This window comes from Oncorhynchus masou, chromosome 20 (genome assembly GCF_036934945.1).
Source record: "Oncorhynchus masou masou isolate Uvic2021 chromosome 20, UVic_Omas_1.1, whole genome shotgun sequence".
Taxonomy (NCBI): domain Eukaryota; kingdom Metazoa; phylum Chordata; class Actinopteri; order Salmoniformes; family Salmonidae; genus Oncorhynchus; species Oncorhynchus masou.
In genome coordinates, this window is record NC_088231.1 from 16,237,223 (window position 1) to 16,261,500 (window position 24,278).

General features: G+C 44.7%; 1 protein-coding gene across 3 annotated transcripts in view; it reads left to right on the plus strand.

Moving 5' to 3' along the window:
• coro2aa (coronin 2Aa) overlaps positions 1-24,278 on the plus strand; it is a 59,934-nt gene that overhangs the window by 30,397 nt on the left and 5,259 nt on the right. For all 3 annotated transcript variants that reach the window (XM_064926543.1, XM_064926546.1, XM_064926545.1), the window contains exons 2-10: positions 971-1,171; positions 3,242-3,358; positions 3,860-4,009; positions 7,866-8,045; positions 8,714-8,830; positions 10,374-10,478; positions 17,337-17,433; positions 18,474-18,586; positions 23,025-23,115. In XM_064926543.1, coding sequence (XP_064782615.1) covers positions 971-1,171; positions 3,242-3,358; positions 3,860-4,009; positions 7,866-8,045; positions 8,714-8,830; positions 10,374-10,478; positions 17,337-17,433; positions 18,474-18,586; positions 23,025-23,115 — 1,171 coding nt within the window. The remainder of the gene's footprint in view (positions 1-970; positions 1,172-3,241; positions 3,359-3,859; positions 4,010-7,865; positions 8,046-8,713; positions 8,831-10,373; positions 10,479-17,336; positions 17,434-18,473; positions 18,587-23,024; positions 23,116-24,278) is intronic.

Here is a 24,278-nt window from a genome sequence, read left to right on the forward strand (position 1 = left end):
GCGTCTATAGGGGCAGCTTCATCCTGCTCACAGTTTTGGTCCTGTACTGTTACTGTACTGTAACCTCAGGTCCACCAGCCTCTGCTCTAATTCATAAATAATGACCATGCAGCAGTAATAGACATGCAGGCAGACAGACATGTTGGCTAGCCAGGCTGGGTCCCAGACATTCTTCCACACAGGCACTTATTCTAGCACATAGATGACTTATCCACTAGCTGGAGTACTAGATTGGCTTTAACAGGCACTAAAACAGACTGGAACAGGGAGGGACTACCTGGTCCAATAAGAAACACTCTTTTTAGCTTCCCGTTGAAAAACGTTTTAAAACGTTTTCCCTAATGGATAGGATCCTGAAGTGCAGGCTGCAGAGAGGCGGATGGACTAACAAGAGGCTTACGGTTTGGGAGGAGGGGTAATAGTGATTATCTTGCTCTTCACTTTACTGAATGGTTCCAATCCCCCGTGGTGGTTGACAGTGTTAGGGTGCAGCTTTACAATAGGCCCATCTATCCTGTCACCGTGTAGAATGTCAATTGGAGTGGGCAGCTTGCCATTTTGATTCTAATAACTGTTATCTGCTTTTCGGAGATGTTTTTTTTATGTCTGGTTGACATAGATGGATCTCTCACACTCTGGTAAGATTGCTGTCTCGTTAAGGCATATATCTAGTTCTGTATCCGTGTTCTGTTGTACACGTGGCCAACAATCAACAACCTTGTTAAAGGCACCATTAAATTAACTTTGAGAAACAGGCAATTCTCCTTCACTGACCATTCTTCCTCTCTCTCCCCCTCCTCCTCTCCTCCCTCTCCCTCCTTCTCCCCTCCTCCATCTCTCTCTCCCTACTTCTCCCTTCCTCTGCCTTGTCTTCCGCTCTACCTAATGTGTTTGTGTAGTGAGGTATAATGTTGATCCAAAAAAACAGGATTCCACATTTTCTCTCGCTCTCTTGCTCTCTCCATCCTAGATGACATGGCGTCCTCAGTATCGCAGCTCCAAGTTCCGCCACGTGTTCGGTAAGGCCGCCACCAAGGAGAACTGCTACGATGGCGTGCCCATCACGCGGAGCGTCCACGACAACCACTTCTGCGCCGTCAACCCGCGTTTCATTGCCGTCATCACAGAGTGCGCCGGAGGCGGAGCCTTCCTGGTCCTCTCCGTCCATCACGTGAGTCTCCACCCACCTTTGCTTTTTTTGAGAAATAAATGTGAAATCTCTGTCTTGTCGAGGTAGAAGTTTTTCTTAACCATAGGTCTGGGTTGTTAGGGGTAACTTCTACCTACAGGGTGATGTCATTGTTGGTGAATTACTGAGTATTTGAGGGTCTTCACATTTGATAGATTCTGGGCATATTGTTTGAGATGCCCTGCTGCGTTATATTACCTAAAATGTCTGTTTTTAGCTTTGACCTTTCATGTTGAGGTATCCCTCCAAGCCCTCTGTAGTCTGTTGCTAAGGCTGATGTTTTGGTGGGGGTCACTTCAAACAGCGCCCCAGCCAAAGACCGGCATTAAAAAACAGAAAGAAAATGCAGGGAAAGTTAAACCGTCTAACCCATAACTTTCCCTCCTAAAACACCTGTCATCTTTATTTTGTTACCCCTCCACAAACTCTTTCTCCCTCCTTCCCTTTTCTGTCTAGATATCAAAAATCAATCTGACTCGTAAATGATGTATACAAAGATGTCCTTATTATGTGTAGCCTCTTATCAGTGGAGGCATTGTGTTGATCTCTCCACTGAACCTGGCTTTCTCTTTCAACTCCCTGTACGGCTATAGCACCTCCAGACCTCTTCACCTGAACAACAGCTGAATTTACAGGCTTTCATTTATCAAAGACCTTGCAGTGATTCATCAGAAAGGCTCTCGATCCACCGCTCCTCCCTCTTTTCCCTCTTCCTTTTTTCCTGTCTTCTCCCTTCTATTTTCCCTCTTTCTTCTTGAAGGGGTCTCTCTCTGAATGTATCCTACTCCTCTTCTTGGCTCAGACAGGAGTTACATAGGGACTCAGGAATGACATAACTCACCTATGTCCCCCTCCACCCGTCGCAAGGAGTTGAAACTATGGCTTGTCTCAGAGACGCCCTCCCCTACCCCGACACACACACAGGCACACACACCGTTTGGTCCCTATAATCTAATACATGTATGACCCATCTCTCTCTCTCTGACAGCATGTTCTTAGACTGAGTCATTCATGTAGTTTCAGGGCTCACCCCTCTATCCCAAACACACCTTGCCTACACACACACACACACACACCATGCTCCTCCTGGACACCAATGATGTCATGCAGTGTGTGTATGTGTGTTGTGTCAGTCACCTGTCACAACACACCTGTGATTGGTTCTTTTCAGACTCATTAGTAAGGGAGCTAAGACAGGCCTGGATTACTGCATTCTTAAACTTCTTGAATTGTCTGATGCAAATCAGATTGAGACCATAAGGATTGTGTAATAGAGACATGCTGTGTTAAAACAATGGTGAATAGTGAACACGCCCCAGCATTGCTCAACATGCTCACCTCTGTCATAAGTTGCTGATCTTGATAGATTATGTCTAGATCTATTCAGGAAGTGTCTGAGTTGACAGACATCTAATGAATAAAACACATCAATACGGTTGGCTTTTAAAACTGTTTTTACACTCTTTCTTAATTAAATAACTTCTTTATGTACCACCTTTGCCATCATGTTAGCCAGCTAGGTATTGAAGTTAATTATTCGTAAACTATTCCTTGCTGTCATTGCCTATTGCTCAATTGTCTTCAGGTAGGTGAAGGGCTTGCTATGCCGCCTTGCATAGACTTGCTGGTTAGCTCTGTAGTGAGGTTGTCATTCAGTATGCTGAGGTAGGCTGCCTGTCCTGACTTGTAAAGAGGACTCAGACTTGGTTCTTTCTAGGCTGGTCTGCCGATTACATCATGTTTACCTGGACAAATTCTGTCCCTGACTTTGTATACTGGATATTTGTTGACCGGTTTCTTCGAGTAATGAATATTCATTTTATCTTGCGATTTCCCCTGTTTACCTTAGTCCTAGTCCTCATATGTTTATGTATAGTCTCTACACATTTCTACCTGATGTAATGATGAATAAGATCAAACCTCAGACTCTAGCTCCACTTTCTCATGACCCCATGGCTCCTAGGAATCTTGCAAACACACACTGACTTCAGGGCAGGAGTGTGAGGCCTGATGTAATGTTCTATTGCCCCCCCCCCTGTCTGTGTTATTCAGACAGGGAAGGTGGACCCCCTTCACCCCAAAGTGTCAGGCCACAGAGGTAACGTACTGGACATCAAATGGAACCCCTTCAATGACTTCTGTATAGCATCCTGCTCGGAGGACTCCACGGTCAGTAGTGTACACACACACACACACACATAAAATCACTTTTCCATTCATTTCATACCACTGACTAAGTAGCCAACTGGGGTTAGAGCAACATCTTTTAAACAGTCAAAGATAACTGGAGGGCCTAGGTAATAGCTGTCTGAAGTCCTGACCTGTACTACCACCTGTAACATGTTTGAGACTTACAACTCTTCTTTGTGTTATGAATTAGCCGCTGGTCAGTCTCAAATTCCTCACCTTTCAGTTTGGCTCTCTGAGTTGGCTCTAGTCAATGGTTAGCTTTGAAGTGTGTGTATGTAACTTTTTATGTGTGTCCTTGTGTGTGCATGTGTATTTGTGTGTCTGCACGTGGGTGTGCCTGTGTGTGTGCCTGTGTGTGTGTGTGTGTGTGTGTCTGTCTGTCTGTCTGTCTGTCTGTCTGTCTGTCTGTCTGTGTCTGTCTGTCTGTCCGTCCGTCCGTCCGTCCGTCCGTCCGTGTGTGTGTGTGTGTTGCTCTAACAGGTGAAGGTGTGGGACATCCCTCCCCATGGTGTGCTGAAGAACCTGACGGTGCCGTGGAAGGAGCTGCAGGGTCACAGCCGCAGAGTGGGCCTCATCGAGTGGCACCCTACTGCCAACAATGTGCTCTTCAGCACTGGCTATGACTACCAGGTAACACACACACACTAACCCTCAGATACACAAGCTCATGTATACAGTGTCTTCAGAAAGTATTCACACCCCTTGACTTTTTTCACATTTTATTGTGTTACAGCCTGAATTTAAAATGGATTCAATGGAGATTTTGTGTCACTGATCTACACACAATACCCCATAATGTCAAAGTGGAATTGTGTTTTTAGACATTTTTACAAATGAATTAAAAATGAAAAGCTGAAATGTCTTGCCTCAATAAGTATTCAAAAACCAGGAAGGTTTTTCAATGCCTCGCAAAAAAGGGAACCTATTGGTACTTTGGATGGTGTATCAATACACCCAATCACTACAAAGATACGTGTCCTTCCTAACTCAGTTGACGGAGAGGAAGGAAACCGCTCAGAGATTTCAACCAGTTAAATGGCTGTGATAGGAGAAAACTGAGGATGGATCAACAACACTAACCTAAAGACAGAGTGAAAAGAAGGAACCCTGTACAGAATACAACTATTCCAAAACATGCGTTCTGTTTGCAATAAGGCACTAAAGTAATATTGCAAAAAATGTGGCAAGGAAATTAACTTTTTGTCCTGAATTAAAGCATTATGTTTGGAGAAAATCAAAGACAACACATTACTGAGTACCACTCTTCATACTTTCAAGCATAGTGGTGGCTGCATGTTGTGGGTATGCTTGTTATCGGCAAGGGAATTTGTTTCGATAAAAAGAAAAGGGGATAGAGCTAATACAAGTTTCAGCAGGACAATAACCTAAACGCAAGGCCAACTATACACTGGAGTTTACTAAGACAACATTGAATGTTCTTGAGTGACCTAGTTACAGTTTTGACTTCAATTGGCTTGAAAATCTATGGCAAGATTTGAAAATGGCTGTCTAGCAATGATTAACAACCAACTTGACAGAGCTTGAAGAGTTTTAAAAAGAATAATAGGGAAATATTGTACGATCCAGGTGTGTAACTTACCCAGAAAGACTCACAGCTGTAATCGCTGCCAAAGGTGATTCAGGGGGTTGAATACTTGTCTAATCAAAATATATTAGTGTTTTATTTTCCATTAATAAAATAAAATGTTAGAATTTTTCTTCCACTTTGACATTCAAGTATTTTGTGTAGATCGTTGACAAATGCATTTGAATCATTGTAAAGTCACACACACACACTCAGACCCATATACCCTCACAGCGACTCCTGCTCACACACACTTGCATACAGATACTCAGACACACTCAATGTATTATATCGCACATATACAGAACAGTGAGAGCTAACCTGGAAATAGCTTTGGCAGGAATAATCTATCAATGTTGAAATGCAGCCAAACAGGTCACCACATTCTACTGCAGCTTAATCTGCTTGGCAAAGTGCAACAGTAAGCATCACAATTTTTATTTTATTTCAGCTTTATTTAACTAGGCATTTGACGGCCTACCCCAGCCAAACCCGAACGACTCTTGGCCAATTGTGCAATGCCCTATGGGACTCCCTATCACGCCTGGTTATGATACAGCCTGGAATCTAACCAGGGTCTGTAGTGACGCCTCTAGAACTGAGATGCAGTGCCTTGGACCGGAACCCAAATCAATCACTGTCTATCTGCCTCACATGAACATTGCTCTTTGTTGACCTTTGAAGATTCCTTGGCAATCTGTTGAGCTCCTCAGTACTTGAATATTAGACTCACATGTAGGAATTTACAGTATAAGAATGCAAGTAAAATGTGTTGGAAATAGGGCTGTTACGGTGACCGTTTTAACATCACACCGGCGATCACGAGTCATGACGGCTGTCAAATACCATGTGGCCTTTTTAGTCGTGGTAATTAGGCTTCTCCAAGCTCTGATGCTGCTGATGGTCAGTAGAAGCTTATCAAACTTGACAACTGCCTGGTACTCAGCACTCTATTGTCCGTCTAATCACTCAGACATCAATGAAAATGTAATCGAAAATCGAATCAAACCCTTCATGAGAGCCCATGAGCTTATGTTGCACAACATTTCCATAGGCTATGCAATTGCGTGAGAAAACAAGAGTGATGGCCTCTATTTAATAGAGGTGGATCCCATCAGCTTTCTATAGGCTAGGTCTACTGTAACGATCGTCATAATGGGTAGACCAAGGCGCAGCGTGATTTGGGTTCATCATATTTATTTTAAATGTGAACCAGCAATAAAACAATAAAGAGAAACAAACAAACGAACGTACAGCCTTGTAGGTCTCAAAAGCAACAATACAAAAACAAGATCCCACAAACAACAGGTGGGAAAAGGCTACCTAAATATGATTCCCAATCAGAGACAACGATAGACAGCTACTTCTGATTGGGAACCATACCAGGCCAACATAGAAATACAAAAACTAGACTACACATAGAAATAATAAACTAGAACACCCCCCAGTCACACCCTGACCTACACCACCATAGAAAATAAAGGTTTTCTATGGTCAGGACGTGACAGGGCCGCAAATCCTGAAACCAAAAGGGAGGGTTGGGGGGGTGTCTAGTGTCGGTGGCGGCTCTGGTGCGGGATGAAGAACCCTCTCATCCCGCGGATCCTCCAGCATCGGAGGCGGTTCAGGTGCGGGACGAAGAACCCTCCCATCCCACGGTCATCCAGCATCGGAGGTGGCTCAGGTGCAGGACGAAGAACCCGCTCATCCCGTGAATCCAGCCATGGACCCGGGCTGGATGCTGTGCCTGGACTGGGCACCAACGCAGAAGAAGACTCTGACCTTGGAGCTGGACTGGATGCCATGCTTAGACTGGGCATCGGTGCAGGAGAAGGCTCCCGCAATGGAGCGGGACTGGACGCTGTGCCTGGACTGGGCACCAACGCAGAAGAAGACTCTGACCTTGGAGCTGGACTGGACGCCATGCTTAGACTGGGCATCGGTGCAGGAAAAGGCTCCCGCAATGGAGCGGGACTGGACGCTGTGCCTGGACTGGGCACCAACGCAGAAGAAGACTCTGACCTTGGAGCTGGACTGGACGCCATGCTTAGACTGGGCATCGGTGCAGGAGAAGGCTCCCGCAATGGAGCGGGACTGGACGCTGTGCCTGGACTGGGCACCAACGCAGAAGAAGACTCTGACCTTGGAGCTGGACTGGATGCCATGCTTAGACTGGGCATCGGTGCAGGAGAAGACTCTGGACTGGACGCCGTGCTTAGACTGGGCATCGGTGCAGGAGAAGACTCTGGACTGGACGCCGTGCTTAGACTGGGCATCGGTGCAGGAGAAGACTCTGGACTGGATGCCGTGCTTAGACTGGGCATCGGTGCAGGAGAAGACTCTGGCCTTGGAGCTGGACTGGATGCCATGCTTAGACTGGGCATCTGTGCAGGAGAAGACTCCGGCCTTGGAGCTGGACTGGATGCCATGCTTAGACTGGGCATCGGTGCAGGAGAAGGCTCCGGCCTTGGAGCTGGACTGGATGCCATGCTTAGACTGGGCATCGGTGCAGGAGAAGACTCCGGCCTTGGAGCTGGACTGGATGCCATGCTTAGCCTGGGCATCGGTGCAGGAGAAGACTCTGGCATCTGTGGGCATCGGTGCAGGAGAAGACTCTGGACTGGACGCCGTGCTTAGACTGGGCATCGGTGCAGGAGAAGACTCTGGCCTTGGAGCTGGACTGGATGCCATGCTTAGACTGGGCATCGGTGCAGGAGAAGGCTCCGGCCATGGAGCTGGAGGTTCTGCATTGAGATGCAGTGTCTTAGACTGCTGCGCCACCCGGGACCCCACACACACACCCTGCTCGCCTGTCGAGTTACAGAATTGAAAATCCTTTGTCAATCTGTTTGTACTTTCAGTATCTGCTTTCATAACATGCGTGCGTGTGTCCTTCCCCAGGTGATGATCTGGAACCTGGACAGCCCTGAGGCGGTGATAAAGAACCCGGTGCGGACCATCAGCCACCACACTGACGTGGTGCTCTCCATGTCCTTCAATACCGATGGCAGCAGGCTGGCCACGTCCTGCAAGGACAAGAAGATCAGGGTTCTAGAGCCACGCACTGGGAACCTGCTACAGGTCTGTACGGGTGGGGCTGCTGGGTTTGTGTGTTTGTCTGTAGTTGTATTCAAGTATTACATTTTTTTGTCGTAATGCTATTGTCTTCGGTAACAGTGATATAATTACTATTTATATCAATACGGTGCTTAGGATTCTCCTTCTCTCCTTGTCCTGTGCCCTTCCACGCCCCTCCAGCACCACACAGCCAAAACTGACACCTCCCCATCGGCCGCCCCATAGACCCCTGGGATCTGCACCCAGCCACCCCATGACTCATGTTCTCACTCTCCTCTCCGCCCCTCAAACCAGCTGATGTGGCAATGTGCAGATAGTGACACAGTGATGTTGCAAAGACCTATTTGTGCAGACACGATGTGCTGACGTTTAAAATATCATGTTTATACAGACGCCAATAGACTGTTTACTTCTGAAACTACTGAAACCCCAGGAGCATGACACCCATAACATCTCACATACTGTGATGCAATGTGAATACATTAGTTAAAACAACTCTGTAGGGTTATCTATCCACCATGTTACTTCCTGACCGGGGCACTGCTTCAAATGATCATTTCATCTCTGACCAATCTGGTTAAATATAGACTCAATAAAACATTTAGAAATACACCTCTTGTCATAGACCTTTTTAGTTTTTTGATTTGTTTGTTTCCTGCTGTGTTTTTCAGGAGGCCAACTGTAAGAACCACAAAGCCAGCAAGGTGCTGTTCCTGGGGAACCTCAAGATGTTGCTGTCCACCGGCAGCTCCCGCTGGAACCACAGACAGATGGCCCTCTGGGACCAGGTACACAACCACACTACTGATAGAGGCTGCCCTTAGGCACAGATCTAGGGTCAGTTTACATGTTGACAGATGGCCCTCTGGGACCAGGTACACAACCACACTACTGATAGAGGCTGCCCTTAGGCACAGATCTAGGGTCAGTTTACATGTTGACAGATGGCCCTCTGGGACCAGGTACACAACCACACTACTGATAGAGGCTGCCCTTAGGCACAGATCTAGGGTCAGTTTACATGTTGACAGATGGCCCTCTGGGACCAGGTACACAACCACACTACTGATAGAGGCTGCCCTTAGGCACAGATCTAGGGTCAGTTTACATGTTGACAGATGGCCCTCTGGGACCAGGTACACAACCACACTACTGATAGAGGCTGCCCTTAGGCACAGATCTAGGGTCAGTTTACATGTTGACAGATGGCCCTCTGGGACCAGGTACACAACCACACTACTGATAGAGGCTGCCCTTAGGCACAGATCTAGGGTCAGTTTACATGTTGACAGATGGCCCTCTGGGACCAGGTACACAACCACACTACTGATAGAGGCTGCCCTTAGGCACAGATCTAGGGTCAGTTTACATGTTGACAGATGGCCCTCTGGGACCAGGTACACAACCACACTACTGATAGAGGCTGCCCTTAGGCACAGATCTAGGGTCAGTTTACATGTTGACAGATGGCCCTCTGGGACCAGGTACACAACCACACTACTGATAGAGGCTGCCCTTAGGCACAGATCTAGGGTCAGTTTACATGTTGACAGATGGCCCTCTGAGATCAGGCACACAACCACACTGCTAGGATTTGCTGTCTCACCCACAATCGCTGATATCAACCATTAAGGATATGTAAAACTGACCTTAGAGCAGTGTGTAGGAGCAACTTCATCGTACTTTGGTAGAGGCTGACCCTGAGGAACCGTGCTAGGAACAGCTTGCTTCCCCAATTCAGGGGGGCAAATTCAAAACTGACCTTAGATCAGTGTCAATTAGTGGTGACTTCATCTTATTGTGATCAAACAACGGCTCCCTCTGGTGCCAAATGGGTGTATCTCAAAATAGAAATCCTGCGGGATGCTTTCATGCAAAAGCCCCAAACACAAATAGTATCTGTATTAGTTATGTCATTTATCATCTGATTCCTCCCTGCATGTGTTTGTTGCACAACAACCAGTATTTTATTTGACAACAACCACTGTATGTTGGTGTGTGTGTGTGTATCTGAGGGGGCGGGAAGATTATGACTGCAACACGGATTAGGGGGTTTTAAACAGTCAATCGTTTTAATTCTGTACTGGGAGACAAGTTCATGTTACCTCCACCTTAATGAAACCTCCATTCTTATTGAAGTTATAAGGTGTTCTTGCCTTGAGTTTTAACAAGTTTAGTTGATTAAGTAATCGTGTGTGTGTGTGTGTGTGTGTGTGTGTGTGTGTGTGTGTGTGTGTGTGTGTGTGTGTGTGTGTGTGTGTGTGTGTGTGTGTGTGTGTGTGTGTGTGTGTGTGTGTGTGTGTGTGTGTGTGTGTGTGTGTGTGTCTACAGGAGGACCTAGATGTGCCTTTGTTACAGGAGGACCTCGATGGTTCGTCTGGGGTGCTCTTCCCTTTCTACGACCCAGACACACACATGCTCTACATAGCAGGGAAGGTGGGTCTCTGGTACATGGCTGGTTGAGACACAACACATTCCCATCAAGGTCTTCTGGTTGAATGAATTCTACTACGTTTTAAATGGTTGACTCTTGAAGAACAAGAGCACACACACAAACATGCCTACATGTTTGACAGGTGTCTCTCTCTCTTTCTCCCTGTCTCTCTCTCTCTGTCTCTCTCTACCTCCCTCTCTGTCTCTCTCTCCCCCTCTCTCTCTGTCTCTCTCTTTCCCTTTCTCTCTCTCTCTCTCTACCTCCCTCTCTGTCTCTCTCTCTCTCTCTCCTCTCTGTCTCTCTCTCTTTCCCTTTCTCTCTGTCTCTCTCTCTACCTCCCCCTCTGTCTCTCCCTTACCTCCCTCTCTCTTTCCATCTCTCTCGTCTCTCTCTCTCTCTCTCTCTCCCCATCTTTCTCTCTGTCTCTCCCTCCATCTCTCTCTCTCTCTCTCTCCCCAACTCTTTCTCTCTATGTCTCTCTCCATCTCTCTCTCTCTTTCCCCATCTCTTTCTCTCTGTCTCTCTCCTCCATCTCTCTCTCCCCATCTCTTTCTCTGTGTCTCTCTCTCCATTTCAATTCAATTCAAGGGGCTTTATTGGCATGGGAAACATGTGTTAACATTGCCAAAGCAAATGAGGTAGATAATATATAAAAGTGAAATAAACAATAAAAATTAACAGTAAACATTACACATACAGAAGTTTCAAAACAATAAAGACATTACAAATGTCATATTATATATATACAGTGTTGTAACAATGTACAAATGGTTAAAGTACACAAGGGAAAATAAATAAGCATAAATATGGGTTGTATTTACAATGGTGTTTGTTCTTCACTGGTTGCCCTTTTCTTGTGGCAACAGGTCACAAATCTTGCTGCTATGATGGCACACTGTGGAATTTCACCCAGTAGATATGGGAGTTTATCAAAATTGGATTTGTTTTCGAATTCTTTGTGGATCTGTGTAATCTGAGGGAAATATGTCTCTCTAATATGGTCATACATTGGGCAGGAGGTTAGGAAGTGCAGCTCAGTTTCCACCTCATTTTGTGGGCAGTGTGCACATAGCCTGTCTTCTCTTGAGATCCATGTCTGTCTACGATGGCCTTTCTCAATAGCAAGGCTATGCTCACGAAGTCTGTACAAAGTCAAAGCTTTCCTTAAGTTTGGGTCAGTCACAGTGGTCAGGTATTCTGCCACTGTGTACTCTCTGTTTAGGGCCAAATAGCATTCTAGTTTGCTCTGTTTTTTTGTTAATTCTTTCCAATGTGTCAAGTAATTATCTTTTTGTTTTCTCGTGATTTGGTTGGGTCTAATTGTGCTGCTGTCCTGGGGCTCTGTGGGGTGTGTTTGTGTTTGTGAACAGAGCCCCTGGACCAGCTTGCTTGGGGGACTCTTCTCCGGGTTCATCTCTCTGTAGGTGATGGCTTTGTTATGGAAGGTTTGGGAATCGCTTCCTTTTAGGTAGTTGTAGAATTTTAACGGCTCCTTTCTGGATTTTGATAATTAGTGGGTATCGGCCTAATTCTGCTCTGCATGCATTATTTGGTGTTCTACGTTGTACACGGAGGATATTTTTGCAGAATTCTGCATGCAGAGTCTCAATTTGGTGTTTGTCCCATTTTGTGAAGTCTTGGTTGGTGAGCGGACCCCAGACCTCACAACCATAAACGTCAATGGGCTCTATGACTGATTCAAGTATTTTTAGCCAGATCCTAATTGGTATGGTGAAATCTATGTTCCTTTTGATGGCATAGAATGCCCTTCTTGCCTTGTCTCTCAGATCTTTCACAGCTTTGTGGAAGTTATCTGTGGCGCTGATGTTAAGGCCAAGCTATGTATAGTTTTTTGTGTGCTCTAGGGCAACAGTGTCTAGATGGAATTTATATTTGTGGTCCTGGCGACTGGACCTTTTTTGGAACACCATTATTTTGGTCTTCCTGAGATTTACTGTCATGGCCCAGGTCTGACAGAATCTGTGCAGAAGATCTAGGTGCTGCTGTTGGCCCTCCTTGGTTGGTGACAGAAGCACCAGATCATCAGCAAACAGTAGACATTTGACTTCGGATTCTAGTAGGATGAGGCCGGGTGCTGCAGACTTTTCTAGTGCCCGTGCCAATTTGTTGATATATATGTTGAAGAGGGTGGGGCTTAAGCTGCATCCCTGTCTCACCCCACGACCCTGTGTGAAGAAATGTGTGTGTTTTTTTGCCAATTTTAACCTCACACTTGTTGTTTGTGTACATGGATTTTATAATGTCGTATGTTTTACCCCCAACCCCACTTTCCATAAGTTTGTATAGCAGACCCTCATGCCAAATTGAGTCGAAGGCTTTTTTGAAATCAACAAAGCATGAGAAGACTTTGTTTTGGTTTGTTTGGTTTGTTTGGTGCCAATTTGACATTTGCTCAGTACATTGTTTTCAATTAGGATGTGCAGGGTGAATACATGGTCTGTTGTCTACACTTTTGTGGATTGGGGTGATCAGTCCTTGGTTCCAAATATTGTGGAAGATGCCAGAGCTAAGGATGATGTTAAAGAGTTTTAGTATAGCCAATTGGAATTTGTTGTCTGTATATTTGATAATTTAATTAAGGATACCATCAACACCACAGACCTTTTTGGGTTGGAGGGTTTTTATTTTGTCCTGTAACTCATTCAAGGTAATTGGAGAATCCAGTGGGTTCTGGTAGTCTTTAATAGTTGATTCTAAGATTTGTATTTGATCATGTATATGTTTTTGCTCTTTATTCTTTGTTATAGAGCCAAAAAGATTGGAGAAGTGGTTTACCCATACATCTCCATTTTGGATAGATAATTCTTTGTGTTGTTGTTTGTTTAGTGTTTTCCAATTTTCCCAGAAGTGGTTAGAGTCTATGGATTCTTCTATTACATTGAGCAGATTTCTGACGTGCTGTTCCTTCTTTTTCCGTAGTGTATTTCTGTATTGTTTTAGTGATTCACCATAGTGAAGGAGTAGACTCAGGTTTTTCTTTCTTAGATTTTTGCATTCTTCATCAAACCATTTGTCATTGTTGTTCATTTTCTTTGGTTTTCTATTTGAGATTTTTAGATTTGATAGGGAAGCTGAGAGGTCAAATATACTGTTAAGATTTTCTACTGCCAAGTTTACACCTTCACTATTACAATGAAACCTTTTGTCCAGGAAATTGTGTAGAAGGGATTGAATTTGTTGTTGCCTAATTGTTTTTTGGTAGGTTTCCAAACTGCATTCCTTCCATCTATAGCATTTCTTAATGTTACTCAGTTCCTTTGGCTTTGATGCCTCATGATTGAGTATTGCTCTGTTCAAGTAGACTGTGATTTTGCTGTGTTCTGATAGGGGTGTCAGTAGGCTGACTGTGAACGCTCTGAGAGACTCTGGGTTGAGGTCAGTGATAAAGTAGTCTACAGTACTACTTCCAAGAGATGAGCTATAGGTGTACCTACCATAGGAGTCCCCTCGAAGCCTACCATTGAATATGTACATACCCAGCGTGCGACAGAGCTGCAAGAGTTGTGACCCGTTTTTGTTGGTTATGTTGTCATAGTTGTGCCTAGGGGGGCATATGTGGGAGGGAATGCTGTCACCTGCAGGCAGGTGTTTGTCCCCCTGTGTGCTGAGGGTGCCAGGTTCTTGTCCGGTTCTGGCATTTAGGTCGCCACAGACTAGTACATGTCCCTGGGCCTGGAAATGATTGATTTCCCCCTCCAGGATGGAGAAGCTGTCTTCATTAAAGTATGGGGATTCTAGTGGGGGGATATAGGTCGCACACAGGAGGACATTTTTTTCTGTTAAGATAATTTCCCTTTGAATTTCTAGCCAAATGTAAAATGTTCCTGTTTTGATTAATTTAATGGAGTGAGTTAGGTCTGCTCTGTACCAAATTAGCATACCCCCTGAGTCCCTTCCCTGTTTCACACCTGGTAGTTTGGTGGATGGGACTACCAGCTCTCTGTAACCTAGAGGGCAACCAGTGGGTCCGTGAAGTCCGGGTTCCTGCTCTTTAGGCCAAAGGCAGATGACCTCAGGCCTTGGATATTCCAGGATGATATAGTGAAGGCTTTTTGTTCCATAAAGTGTCCAATGTTGTTGGTTGTGGTTTGGCCTCAGGCCAGTAAGTGTGAGCAGAGCCTGCTGAGCATCTGGTACATGCCATTGGCTTGGGCGAGTGTAAGAGTGGGGGTTGGGCCTGTTTGCCCGCTCACTACCTGGGCGTATGTGTGACTTCCATGTTGAGGCCCTCTTTGCGGGAGTGGGGGGCATGGGGTGGGCAGGAGTGGCATAGGTCTGATCTGAGGGGGCCTAAATGGGGTGTGGACATGGTTGACGTGGGGGGTTGTTGATTGGTTGGGGCTGGGGTGTGGATGTGTCTGGGGGTGCTGTGGTCTGGATGTAAGTGCTCTTGGCGTGGGTCCTCTATGTGTGGGTCCAGGGGGGGGGGGGGGGGGGTCCTGCAGGTCTTGGAGGGTGTCTCGCTGGTCTGGGTGGGATGTCTATTGATCTGTTTCTCCTGTGTGAAGTGTTAGGGATACGTTTGAGAGCGATGTCCTTTAGAGTCCGGGCAAAGGTGGACACTGCTGCCTTGTAGAGGTGGACCTGGTCATAGAGGCTGTTCAAGTCCAGGGTGGAGTGGTGGGCCAGGAGAACATTTGGTTTTGAGGCACAGTCATGGGAAATACTTGCGTTTACCCGCTGTATTGTGGCAGGGTGGAAGTCTTTTCATGGTAGCAGGGTGGAGATAACCACTTGTGCGTTGGGGAAAGTAGAAGAAGCCTTTTCAATCACTCCCTTCAGTGCTGTGGCCACCCTTTCCTGCTGTACTCTCAGGTCGTTTGTGCCTGTGTGTATTATTATGTGGCTGGGTGACCCTAGTTGGTCCTCAGACAGAAGGTCTAGGGCGCGCTGGACACCAGAGTTTAGACGCACTGTGTTTGGGAAAAAGGGGTTTTTCTTCTATATATTTCCCATTTGAGTCCATAAGGAGTACAATCTTCTCTTAACAAAGGGGTAGTGTGCTAATATAGCACTGTGCCATGCCAGGGGATGGTTTGTGTGGAAGATAAGTTTGCTGATGTTCCCATTTTTGTAATAGTCAGCAAAAAGTGTCTCTTGATTTTCCATAAGGAGCTTCATTTTGTAATCTTTTCTTGCCTTATCATTCTTTACATACACAGGGTACTGTATTTTAATTACCTCTGAACAGCGGGAGGGAGCTTCTAAGGCCTCTCCATTTGGTTGGAGTAGACTGTTTGACTCTCCTGCCATTGTTGGGCTAATGGGCTTTGTTACCTCTCACTTGACACGCCAGTGCTAGTTGAAGCTGTATCAAGCTTGGCAGAATTATGTTAGCATTCAGTCCTTATAAAGTAATGTTGTGTATTTTTCTTCTTGGCTTTTGGAAATAGAATATAGTTTCAAACTAAACATTACTCACTCAGTTCCAGGTTGGGTGGTGTTTTCAGGTTTCTGTTGTTTTCCAGAGAATTTGCTGTGTAGAATAATAATCCTTGGTAGTTGTGAGCCTTCCAGGTGATTCCGTAATTCCGTCCAAAATCAGGTTGTAGGTTTTAAGTTTTGATTTGAAGTGGGGGTTATGTTGTAGAGGGTAGCATCCTGTATGTGTTCCTGACAAAAATCCAAGTTTACCTAACTCTAAATCTATTTTTTTTTAGAAAATGCTGAAAAAGGCAGGAGCTCATCTGATCATGACCTCTGCTCTCTGCTCTCATCTCTCTCTCTCCCCATCTCTTTCTCTCTCTCTCTCTCTCATCTCATCTCTTTCTCCCCATTTCTTTCTCTCTGTCTCTCTCTCATCTCTCTCTCTCTCTCCCCATCTCTTTCTCTCTGTCTCTCTCTCTATCTGTCTCTCTCTCCATCTCTCTCTCCCCATCTCTTTCTCACTGTCTCTCTCTCCCCATCTCTTTCACTCTGTCTCTCTCTCCATCTCTCTCTCTCCCCATCTCTTTCTCTATGTCTCTCTCTCCATCTCTCTCTCTCTCCCCATCTCTTTCTCTCTGTCTCTCTCTCCATCTCTCTCTCCCCATCTCTCTCTCTCTCCCCATCTCTTTCTCTCTGTCTCTCTCATCTCTCTCTCTCTCCCCATCTCTTTCTCTCTGTCTCCCCATCTCTTTCTCTCTCTCTCTCTCCCCATCTCTTTCTCTCTGTCTCTCTCCATCTCTCTCTCCATCTCTCTCTCCCCATCTCTCTCTCCCCCCATCTCTTTCTCTCTATGTCTCTCTCCATCTCTCCCTCTCTCCCCATATCTTTCTCACTGTCTCTCTCTCCATCTCTCCCCATATCTTTCTCACTGTCTCTCTCTGTCTCTCTTCTCTCTCTCCCCATCTCTTTCTCTCTCTCCATCTCTTTCTCTCTGTCTCTCTCTCCATCTCTCCCCATCTCTTTCTCTCTGTCTCTCTCCACCTCTCTCTCTCTCTCCCCATCTCTTTCTCTCTCCCCATCTCTTTCTCTCTATGTCTCTCTCTCTCTCTCTCTCTCTCTCTCTCTCTCTCTCTCCCCATCTGTTTCTCTCTGTCTCTCATCTCTCTCTCTCTCCCCATCTCTTTCTCTCTGTCTCTCTCTCATCTCTCTCTCTCCCCATCTCTTTCTCTCTGTCTCTCTCTCTCTCTCTCTCTCTCTCTCTCATCCCATCTGTTTCTCTCTGTCTCTCTCATCTCTCTCTCTCTCCCCATCTCTTTCTCTCTGTCTCTCTCTCATCTCTCTCTCTCCCCATCTCTTTCTCTCTGTCTCTCTCTCTCTCCATCTCTCTCTCCCCATCTCTTTCTCACTGTCTCTCTCTCCCCATCTCTTTCTCTCTATGTCTCTCTCTCCCCATCTCTCTCTGTCTCTCTCAGGGTGATGGTAATATCCGGTACTATGAGATCAGCTCAGAGAAGCCCTACATGCACTTCCTCACAGAGTACCGCTCACACACTCCTCAGAAAGGAATGGGTAAGCACACGCACATACGCACACACACACAGACACACACACACACACACTGTGTGCACCTGCAACCAAACCAGATGTGCAAATGACCCAGTTGATTTGACTAGCCAAAAAGGTGATTCCAAAGCTTTCAGTCATGTGTTATGATGACAATGACTTACGACATGAATAATACTACCATCAGCAGTAACAACAGAAGCACTAGGGTTCATAGTGGTGGAACAGCAGCACTAGTTACATTTGACATTTGATTCATTTAGAGAATGCTCTTATCCTCTGTCTCTGGAGTTGAACAACTTACTCACCGTTGAAGGGCTTGAATAGGACGCAAAGTCAAGTTGCAGTCCCTTGTTGGCAAGACTTAGAATCAACAAACTCAGCGGACATGGACAGTATCAAACAATGCAACCGTGATTGAGATGGGAGTGTTTGTCTGATGCTGACTAGACAGGCCACGTTGCGTGTTCGAGGGTTGCTAAATAAATGTACACATAGATGTTATTCAATCATTTCATCCAAACTGCTCGCGGCATCAACGAGCGTCTGCGTAGCCAGGCTCTACATGGTTCTATTTGAGACGCTTGACGCACTACAAGTCCCGCCTCTCCCATCTACTCATTGGTTTTCACGAGCATACTAACCCACGTGGGGATTGAAAGATGAACGAGGAGGGGCTAATCAAAGAATACGAACTAGGTTTCCCCTTTTATTTGTGAATGAATTGTTGGAGTGGAGATGGGTCCACATTCTATAAAGATCCAGCTAAAAAGAGGGCCATATGCATTTCAGGTAAAATAATAACCCAAATGTTTATCTCGCAGGACAAAATAGTTACCAAAAACAAGCTAGCGAAATGTCCATGAATGTTTCATGTGTGTTTCGGCCTGTCCCCAAATGAATATCGGTTTTGGTATTTTAACCTGCGTGTCATGAACACGTCTGGTGGGGATAGACAACGAGCACACACATGGGGCCGGTTTGGTCAAGGTGTCAGAAACAGGCAATGCTACTAACTTCCTGTGTGTGTGTCCCTCCACCCTCAGGTATCATGCCAAAGAGAGGCCTGGACGTGAGCTCCTGTGAGGTGTTCAGGTTCTACAAACTGGTGACGATCAAGGCCCTCATCGAACCCCTCTCCATGATCGTACCTCGCAGGGTAAGAACCCCTGACACACCAACACAGGCGACCAGAACATCTAGGATAACAATCTACTGGGCGCTAGAACACAATGTAGTCACAATCTACTGAGCACTAGAGCACAATGTAGTCACAATCTACTGAACACTTGAACAGAATGTAGTCACAATCTACTGAGCACTAGAACACAATGTAGTCAATCTACTGAGCACTTGAACAGAATGTAGTCACAATCTACTGAGCACTAGAACACAATGTAGTCAATAGCACTAGAAAATGGTCACAATCTACTGAGCAAGAGCACAATGTAACTGAGCACTTGAACAGAATGTAGTCACAATCTACTGAGCACTAGAGCACAATGTAGTCTCAATCTACTGAGCACTTGAACAGAATGTAGTCACAATCTACTGAGCACTAGAGCACAATGTAGTGACAATCTACTGAGCACTAGAACACAATGTAGTCACAATCTACTGAGCACTAGAGCACAATGTAGTCACAATCTACTGAGCACTAGAGCACAATGTAGTCACAATCTACTGAGCACTAGAGCAAAATGTAGTCACAATCTACTGAGCACTAGAACACAATGTAGTCAATCTACTGAGCACTTTAACAGAATGTAGTCACAATCTACTGACACTAGAGCACAATGTAGTCACAATCTACTGAGCACTAGAACACAATGTAGTCAATCTACTGAGCACTAGAACACAATGTAGTCACAATCTACTGAACACTAGAGCACAATGTAGTCACAATCTACTGAGCACTAGAGCACAATGTAGTCACAATCTACTGAGCACTAGAGCACAATGTAGTCACAATCTACTGAGCACTAGAGCACAATGTAGTCACAATCTACTGAACACTAGAGCACAATGTAGTCACAATCTACTGAGCACTAGAGCACAATGCAGTCACAATCTACTGAGCACTAGAGCACAATGTAGTCACAATCTACTGAGCACTAGAACACAATGTTGTCACAATCTACTGAGCACTAGAGCACAATGTAGTCACAATCTACTGAGCACTAGAGCACAATGTAGTCACAATCTACTGAGCACTAGAACACAATGTAGTCAATCTACTGAGCACTTTAACAGAATGTAGTCACAATCTACTGACACTAGAGCACAATGTAGTCACAATCTACTGAGCACTTGAACAGAATGTAGTCACAATCTACTGAGCACTAAAACACAATGTAGTCAATCTACTGAGCACTAGAACACAATGTAGTCACAATCTACTGAACACTAGAGCACAATGTAGTCACAATCTACTGAGCACTAGAGCACAATGTAGTCACAATCTACTGAGCACTAGAGCACAATGTAGGGATGAGCACTACAATGAGCACTAACAGCACAATGTAGTCACAATCTACTGAACACTAGAGCACAATGTAGTCACAATCTACTGAGCACTAGAGCACAATGTAGTCACCCTCCACTACTGGTATCACTAGAGCACAATGTAGTCACAATCTACTGAGCACTAGAAGCTCACAATGTTGTCACAATCTACTGAGCACTAGAGCACAATGTAGTCACCTCTACTGAGCACTAGAGCACAATGTAGTCACAATCTACTGAGCACAAGAGCACAATGTAGTCACAATCTACTGAGCACTAGAACACAATGTAGTCAATCTACTGAGCACTTGAACAGAATGTAGTCACAATCTACTGAGCACTAGAGCACAATGTAGTCACAATCTACTGAGCACTAGAGCACAATGTAGTCACAATCTACTGAGCACTAGAGCACAATGTAGAACACAATGTAGTCACAATCTACTGAGCACTAGAGCACAATGTAGTCACAATCTGAGCACTAGAGCACAAGCACTACTGAGAGCACAATGTAGTCACAATCTACTGAGCACTAGAACACAATGTAGTCAATCTACTGAGCACTAGAACACAATGTAGTCACAATCTACTGAGCACTAGAGCACAATGTAGTCACAATCTACTGAGCACTAGACACAGTCACAATGCACAATGTAGTCACAATCTACTGAGCACTAGAGCACAATGTAGTCACAATCTACTGAGCACTAGAGCACAATGTAGTCACAATCTACTGAGCACTAGAACACAATGTAGTCACAATCTACTGAGCACTAGAGCACAATGTAGTCACAATCTACTGAGCACTAGAGCACAATGTAGTCACAATCTACTGAGCACTAGAGCACAATGTAGTCACAATCTACTGAGCACTAGAGCACAATGTAGTCACAATCTACTGAGCACTAGAGCACAATGTAGTCACAATCTACTGAGCACAGAAGAGTCACAATGTAGTCACAATGTAGTCAATCTACTGAGCACTAGAGCACAGTCACAATGTAGTCACAATCTACTGAGCACTAGAACACAATGTAGTCAATCTACTGAGCACTAGAGAACACAATGTAGTCACAATCTACTGAGCACTAGAGCACAATGTAGTCACAATCTACTGAGCACTAGAGCACAATGTAGTCACAATCTACTGAGCACTAGAGCACAATGTAGTCACAATCTACTGAGCACTAGAGCACAATGTAGTCACAATCTACTGAGCACTAGAGCACAATGTAGTCACAATCTACTGAGCACTAGAGCACAATGTAGTCACAATCTACTGAGCACTAGAGCACAATGTAGTCACAATCTACTGAGCACTAGAACACAATGTAGTCACAATCTACTGAGCACTAGAGCACAATGTAGTCACAATCTACTGAGCACTAGAGCACAATGTAGTCACAATCTACTGAGCACTAGAGCACAATGTAGTCACAATCTACTGAGCACTAGAGCACAATGTAGTCACAATCTACTGAGCACTAGAGCACAATGTAGTCACAATATACTGAGCACTAGAGCACAATGTAGTCACAATCTACTGAGCACTAGAACACAATGTTGTCACAATCTACTGAGCACTAGAGCACAATGTAGTCACAATCTACTGAGCACTAGAGCACAATGTAGTCACAATCTACTGAGCACTAGAGCACAATGTAGTCACAATCTACTGAGCACTAGAACACAATGTAGTCAATCTACTGAGCACTTGAACAGAATGTAGTCACAATCTACTGAGCACTAGAGCACAATGTAGTCACAATCTACTGAGCACTTGAACAGAATGTAGTCACAATCTACTGAGCACTAGAACACAATGTAGTCAATCTACTGAGCACTAGAACACAATGTAGTCACAATCTACTGAGCACTAGAACACAATGTAGTCACAATCTACTGAGCACTAGAGCACAATGTAGTCACAATCTACTGAGCACTAGAGCACAATGTAGTCACAATCTACTGAGCACTAGAGCACAATGTAGTCACAATCTACTGAGCACTAGAGCACAATGTAGTCACAATCTACTGAGCACTAGAGCACAATGTAGTCACAATCTACTGAGCACTAGAGCACAATGTAGTCACAATCTACTGAGCACTAGAGCACAATGTAGTCACAATCTACTGAGCACTAGAGCACAATGTAGTCACAATCTACTGAGCACTAGAGCACAATGTAGTCACAATCTACTGAGCACTAGAGCACAATGTAGTCACAATCTACTGAGCACTAGAGCACAATGTAGTCACAATCTACTGAGCACTAGAGCACAATGTAGTCACAATCTACTGAGCACTAGAGCACAATGTAGTCACAATCTACTGAGCACTAGAGCACAATGTAGTCACAATCTACTGAGCACTAGAGCACAATGTAGTCACAATCTACTGAGCACTAGAGCACAATGTAGTCACAATCTACTGAGCACTAGAGCACAATGTAGTCACAATCTACTGAGCACTAGAGCACAATGTAGTCACAATCTACTGAGCACTAGAGCACAATGTAGTCACAATCTACTGAACACTAGAGCACAATGTAGTCACAATCTACTGAGCACTAGAACACAATGTAGTCAATCTACTGAGCACTAGAACACAATGTAGACACAATCTACTGAGCACTAGAACACAATGTAGACACAATCTACTGAGCACTAGAGCACAATGTAGTGACAATCTACTGAGCACTAGAACACAATGTAGTCACAATCTACTGAGCACTTGAACACAATGTAGTCAATCTACTGAGCACTAGAACACAATGTAGTCACAATCTACTGAGCACTAGAACACAATGTAGGTACAATCTACTGAGCACTAGAACACAATGTAGTCAATCTACTGAGCACTAGAACACAATGTAGGTACAATCTACTGAGCACTAGAACACAAATAGTCAATCTACTGAGCACTAGAACACAATGTAGTGATAATCTACTGAGCACTAGAGCACAATATAGTCAATCTACTGAGCACTAGAACACAATATAGTCACAATCTACTGATCCAAATGCTTTATTGCAATGTAGTGAAAACATGACAAACTCGGCATCAACTGTGTGTATTTGCATCCTCTGTAGTCGGAGTCGTACCAGGATGACATCTACCCCATGACGGCGTCGAGCGCGGCCGCCATGTCGGCCGAGGAGTGGCTTAGCGGCATTGACAAAGGTCAGAGGTCACCACCACAGAGAGAGGGTGGTCGTGGGGATAGGCAGGGTTATCGTATGCTGTTTCTCCATAGTTTAAAAACATGAATTATGCAATGGGGAAACTGCAATAGAAAAGCACAAGTAGCTGGCTATACTGAGGAAACGAAGAACTGTATTCAAAAGGGATTTGTACATTATCAGTAATATACGTATATTCAAGGGATATTTATACATTATGTATCAAAAAATGTATTGTGTATTTCAATATGATCAGAATACAGATTATCAGTGTAAGGGGTCAGCCATCAGACATGCAGGCTCTTTCATTTACAGCAAGGTCACATTGCTGTCTCTCAATCCAAGGTCCTAATAGGGCCTAATGCTGATTATTAGTTCTCTGTTTGAGATAACATGGATTCCATTTGCTGCCCCCTACAGTGAAAAGGTCAAAGGAGGATCAAGATGTCCCTTTAGCTGACCATGAAATCTGTTTACCTACAGTAGATGCAGACCTGGGTTCAAATATTATTTAAAATCTTTCAAAAATATGGAGCATTTTGCTTTAGCCTGCCTGGAGTACCAGATGGGCGGGGTTTGCAGTTTTGATACTATTCTATTGGTTCCATTGCCCCTGGCAAACTCAATTTAGCCCAGTTGAAGTATTTCAAATAGTGTTTGAACCCATGTCTGCCTAAAAGCCTCAGCTGCATCCTATTTGCTCCTCTACGAGATGTGATATTCTCATTTGTCATGTGAATGGCCAGGAAGTTGCCAATTATGCACCATTCATACAATATATACTACCCTGCAATGTCCTGTGCAAAGAAGACCCTGTAGAGTTTATATTCCATCGTCCTCTATCATGTCTTTGAACCTTGATTTGGTTATAAATTGTGTTTGTAATTCAAATGTTCTGATGTAAAAGAATATACAGTGCCTTGCGAAAGTATTCGGCCCCCTTGAACTTTGCGACCTTTTGCCACATTTCAGGCTTCAAACATAAAGATATAAAACTGTATTTTTTTGTGAAGAATCAACAAGTGGGACACAATCATGAAGTGGAACGACATTTATTGGATATTTCAAACTTTTTTAACAAATCAAAAACTGAAAAATTGGGCGTGCAAAATTATTCAGCCTCTTTACTTTCAGTGCAGCAAACTCTCTCCAGAAGTTCAGTGA